Source organism: Salvelinus sp. IW2-2015, unplaced genomic scaffold, assembly GCF_002910315.2.
Source record: "Salvelinus sp. IW2-2015 unplaced genomic scaffold, ASM291031v2 Un_scaffold3233, whole genome shotgun sequence".
In the NCBI taxonomy this organism is placed as follows: Eukaryota; Metazoa; Chordata; class Actinopteri; order Salmoniformes; family Salmonidae; genus Salvelinus; species Salvelinus sp. IW2-2015.
The window spans coordinates 129,512-134,590 of NW_019944520.1; the positions used below are offsets into that span (position 1 = coordinate 129,512).

Genomic DNA, 5,079 nt, shown 5'->3' on the forward strand with positions numbered 1-5,079 from the left:
GCTCTTCACAGTGACAGTCTCCTAGTAGACATTCTCTTTCACAGTAGACATTCTCTTTTCACAGTAGACATTCTCTTTTCACAGTAAACATTATCTTTCACAGTAGACATTCTCTTTTCACAGTAAACAGTCTCTTTTCACAGTAAACATTCTTCTTTTCACAGTAGACATTCTCTTTTCACAGTAGACATTCTCTTTTCACAGTAAACATTCTCTTTTCACAGTAGGCCATTCTCTTTCACAGTAGACATTCTCTTTTCACAGTAGACATTTTTTCGACATTTTTCACAGTAGACTTCTCTTTCACAGTAGACATTCTCTTTTCACAGTAGACATTCTCTTTTTCACAGTAGACATTCTCTTGTCACAGTAGACATTCTCTTTTCACAGTAGACATTCTCTCTTTCACAGTAGACTTCTCTTTTCACAGTAGACATTCTCTTTCACAGTAGACATTCTCTTTCACAGTAGACATTCTCTTTTCACAGTAGACATTCTCTTTCACAGTAGACATTCTCTTTTCACAGTAGACATTCTCTTCACAGTAGACATTCTCTTTTCACAGTAGACATTCTCTTTTCACAGTAGACATTCTCTTTTCACAGTAGACATTCTCTTTCACAGTAGACATTCTGCCTTTCACAGTAGACATTCTCTTTCACAGTACCTTTTCTCTCTTTCAGGTACTCCGGATCTATCAACACCACGCCGTCTGAAAAAATAACGAGATGTAAATGTTATCTAGGTGAAATCAAAACACCTTTCATCATCAGAAACAGTAGGCATCTCAAGGAAACAGGTGATTTTCATCAGAAAATTATCGATAATATCACACATTGCTTGAAGTCAAACACAACAAACCCTGCCGACTAAACCATAGTAAGTGTTATGGAGCGGGGCTTAAAGCTGGGTCTCCCAACCACACAAGATGTGCTTCTGAATCAACCCCATTACAGAAGAATACTAGAGTGGTGGTAGAGTGGGACAGACAGTACACAGAGCAGGGTGGTAGAGTGGGACAGACGTACACAGAGCACGGTGGGTAGAGTGGGACAGACAGTACACAGAGCAGGGTGGTAGAGTGGACGACAGTACACAGAGCACGGTGGTAGAATGGGACGACGTACACAGAGCAGGGTGTAGAGTGGGACAGACAGTACACAGAGCCGGTGTGGTAGAGTGGACAGACAGTTCACAGAGCACGGTGGTAGAGTGGGACAGACAGTACACAGAGCAGGGTGGTAGAGTGGGACAGACAGTACACAGAGCAGGGTGGTAGAGTGGGACACACAGTAACACAGAGCAGGGTGGTAGAGTGGGGACATACAGTACACAGAGCAGGTGGTATAGAGTGGGACAGACAGTACACAGAGCAGGGGTAGAGTGGGACAGACAGTACACAGGAGGGGGTGGTAGAGTGGGACACACAGTACACAGAGCAGGGTGGTAGAGTGGGACAGACAGTACACAGAGCAGGGTGTTATGGTTAGGTGTTGTGTAACTAGAGGAGGTTATGGTTAGGGTTGTGTTAACTAGAGAAAGGTTATGGTTAGGGTTGTGTTAACTAGAGAAAGGTTATGGTTAGGGTTTGTGTTAACCTAGAGGAGGTTAGGGTTAGGGTTGTGTAAAACTAGAGGGGTTAGGGTTGTGTTAACTAGAGGAGGTTTTATGGTTAGGGTTGTGTTAACTAGAGGAGGTTATGGTCAGGGTTGTGTTAACTAGAAGGAGGTTAGGGTTGTGTTAACTAGAGGAGATTATGGTTAGGGTTGTGTTAACTAGAGGAGGTTAGGGTTGTGTTAACTAGAGGAGATTATGGTGAGGGTTGTGTTAACTAGAGGAGGTTATGGTTAGGGTTTGTGTTAACTAGAGGAGGTTATGGTTAGGGTTGTGTTAACTAGAGAGAGTTATGGTTAGGGTTGTGTTAACTGAGAGGTTATGGTTGGGTTGTGTTTTAACTAGAGGAGGTTAGGTTTGTGTTAACTAGAGGAGATTATGGTTAGTGTTGTTAACTGAGAGTTAGGTTGTAACTAGAAGGAGGTTATGGTTAGGGTTGTGTTAACTAGAGGAGATTATGTTAGGGTTGTGTTAACTAGAAGGGAGTTAGTTAGGTGGTTAACTAGAAGAGGTTAGGGTTGTGTTAACTAGAGGAGTTATGGTTAGGGTTGTGTTAACTAGAGGAGTTGATGGTTAGGGTTGTGTTAACTAAGGAGGTTATGGTTAGGGTTGTGTTAACTAGAAGAGGTTATGGTTTAGGGTTGTGTTAACTAGAAGAGGTTATGGTTAGGGTTGTGTTAACTAGAGAGGTTATGGTTAGGGTTGTGTTAACTAGAGGAGGTATGGTAGGGTTTGTGTTAACTAAGAGGTTAGGTTAGGGTTGTGTTAACTAGAAGAGGTTAATGGTTAGGGTTGTGTTAACTAAAGATGGTTAGGGTTGTGTTAACTAGAGGAGATTATGGTTAGGCTGTTGTTAACTGAAGAGGTTATGGTTAGGTTGTGTTAAACTAGAGAGTTATGGTTAGGGTTGTGTTAACTAGAGGAGGTTATGTTAGCGGTTGTGTCTAATGAGAGGTTATGTTAGGCTGTATCTCTCTCTGAGGTTATGGTTAGGGTTGTGTTAACTAGAGGAGGTTATGGTTAGGGTTGTGTTAACTAGAGGATGTTATGGTTAGGGTTGTGTTAACTAGAGGAGGGGTTGTCTTACCTACGGGTTCCACCAGGTCAACGTGGTCCACAAAGTCCCTCTTCCCCAGGTACACTGTGAGCTGAGGATGACAACAGGGGGTTGCAGAGAATAGTGTGATGAGATAATGAGTTTAAGTACCAGATTTCACAGTTCTAAAAAGCTAAATATTATATATATTTTTTGGACTAAAATATCACATACCCTTGAAATGTGTTACAATTGTCTCAACAGTGTAAATATTGATGAATAAATGAGGATGCATCTTCAGGCTTCTGTAAGTATTTACATTCACTATGTCTGTCCCCAATATCCCATGTTCATCCTGTGGTTGACCAGGAGAACTCTGCTTAGAATCCTGTTTAGAACCCTTTGTAGAACCCTGTTTAGAACCCCGAGTAGAATCCTGTGTAGGACCCTGTTTAGAACCCTGTGGAGAATTATATTAAGAACTGTGTGGATCCCTGTGAAGCACCCTGTGGACAACCCTGTGTATAACCCTGTTTAGAACACTGTGGAGAACCCTGAGTAGAACCATGTTTGGAACCCTGTTTAGAACCCTGAGTAGAACCATGTGTGGAACCCTGTTTAGATCCCTGAGTAGAACCATGTGTGGAACCCTGTTTAGATCCCTGTTTAGAACCCTGTTTAGAACCCTGACACGGCCAGCTAGCTAAAGAGAGCAGGAGCTGAGTCAGCTCCAGGCAGCTGCTTCATATTCTTCCCACAGTCTCTGCTGCTGCTGCTGTGAGGACCGGTGCATCAGACAGCTAGCCATCTACTCTGCTGTGGCCTACAGACTACTGTACATGGAGACACAGGCATGACCCAGCCAGCACGGCCCAGCCAGCACGGCCCAGCCAGCACGGCCCAGCCAGCACGGCCCAGCCAGCACGGCCCAGCCAGCACCCGCCAGCCAGACCACCGCCCAGCCAACCACCGCCAGCCCAGCACCGCCCAGCCAGCACCGCCACCGACAGGAGAGACACAGCTCTTAGCCAGACGCTCCTATTGACCATAAACCCATCTCCAGCTACCAGATAGGATAGTTAGAAATTATAGCCAGCTCACCAGATTGGTAGTTATTATAGCAGCTCCCAGATAGGTAGTTATCTTACGGCAGCTCAGATAGTAGTATATAGCTCTATCTCCAGCTAAAATTAAACCTTTGAAAAGTATTATAACGTGCTAGACTGGTTACACTGTGATCAAAAACACTTAATGGAGTTAGTTGATTCCTTCTGGATTGTCTAAGAAAAGTCTTAGTAGAGGAATGTTGCTCATTATGCTGTTATTAATGTAATAATCATTATTAATAAAACAAAAAGTATATAACTCACCTTTCCATTGGGACTTCTTTTTTGAATACCCTGAAAAAGACACAGAGAGACAGAGATAGATAGAAAGAGAGAGGGGGGAGAGACAGGGAAAGGAGCGAGAGACATGTAAGGAGAGAAGCGAGAGATGGGGAGAGAGAGACAGAGAGAGACGAGAGACGAGAGAGGAGAGAGCAGAGACGAGAGAAGAGAGAAAGAGAGAAAGAGACGCGAAGAGAAACGAGGAGAAGAACGACGGACGAGAAAGAGAGTGAATGGAAAGGACAGAGGAGGAGAAGACAGAGAAGCGTCGAGAACGTGAGACGAAAAGCCGACGTAACTGGGGAGCGTGAATGAATCAAAATTAGTTGGTAACATGAGATATTGAGATGTGTCATTGCATAAATATGGCGTCAATCAGTGATTATGACATTGTGAATTAGGAAATGTATCCCTTCGACTCTGTGTGGCAGGGCACTTCTTCCCTCAGCTGGGGCTCAGTCACCTGGGCCCAGAGAGGGGAGAGTCAGGCCGTGTCTTTTACATGTCCCTGGTCATGCAGAATATCAGAAGAGAGGACAGGAAGGACATTGTGTTCATATGGTAGAAGTATCTGTTAAACTATGTGACAGGATGGTGTTGATTAATGGGAACAATTACTGGTTGCCACAAGTCTGTGCCAAGTCACTCCCTCGACTTTTGAGCATTGGAGGGAGTGTATGACGTGTCTGGAACCGATGGTATCGCCCTCTGATCTGGAGAGATGTTTGCCAAACACTTTGGTATCCTTGGGATAGTGCTATGACCTAGAGCTCACTCCCTCTGTGAAGGCGTACCAGAGAGGATGTGGGTCAAAGAAGGGTTTACTTGAGATGGATATCTAGAGTTGACAATGAGTTATGCCATGGATGATTGTGTTTTTTGCTATGAGAACAGGAAAGAGATAGAACCTCGTCTTTGGACCAAACTGAATGATAAATTATAGCGAATGCTATCTGCGCTACGGTACTCCTTTCTCATTGTAAAGTCTCACTTTGTGAACTGTTCCTAATATCGAGTCTGATTTGTATGTTGACTAGGGAG

At 44.0% G+C, this 5,079-nt stretch overlaps 1 protein-coding gene across 1 annotated transcript in view; it reads right to left on the reverse strand.

Moving 5' to 3' along the window:
- Positions 1-5,079, reverse strand: part of LOC112075549 (beta-arrestin-1-like) — a 28,391-nt gene that overhangs the window by 22,432 nt on the left and 880 nt on the right. Inside the window, exons 3-4 of the mRNA XM_070440951.1 lie at positions 2,702-2,762; positions 668-712 (exon numbers count right to left, since the gene is read on the reverse strand). Coding sequence (XP_070297052.1) covers positions 668-712; positions 2,702-2,762 — 106 coding nt within the window. The remainder of the gene's footprint in view (positions 1-667; positions 713-2,701; positions 2,763-5,079) is intronic.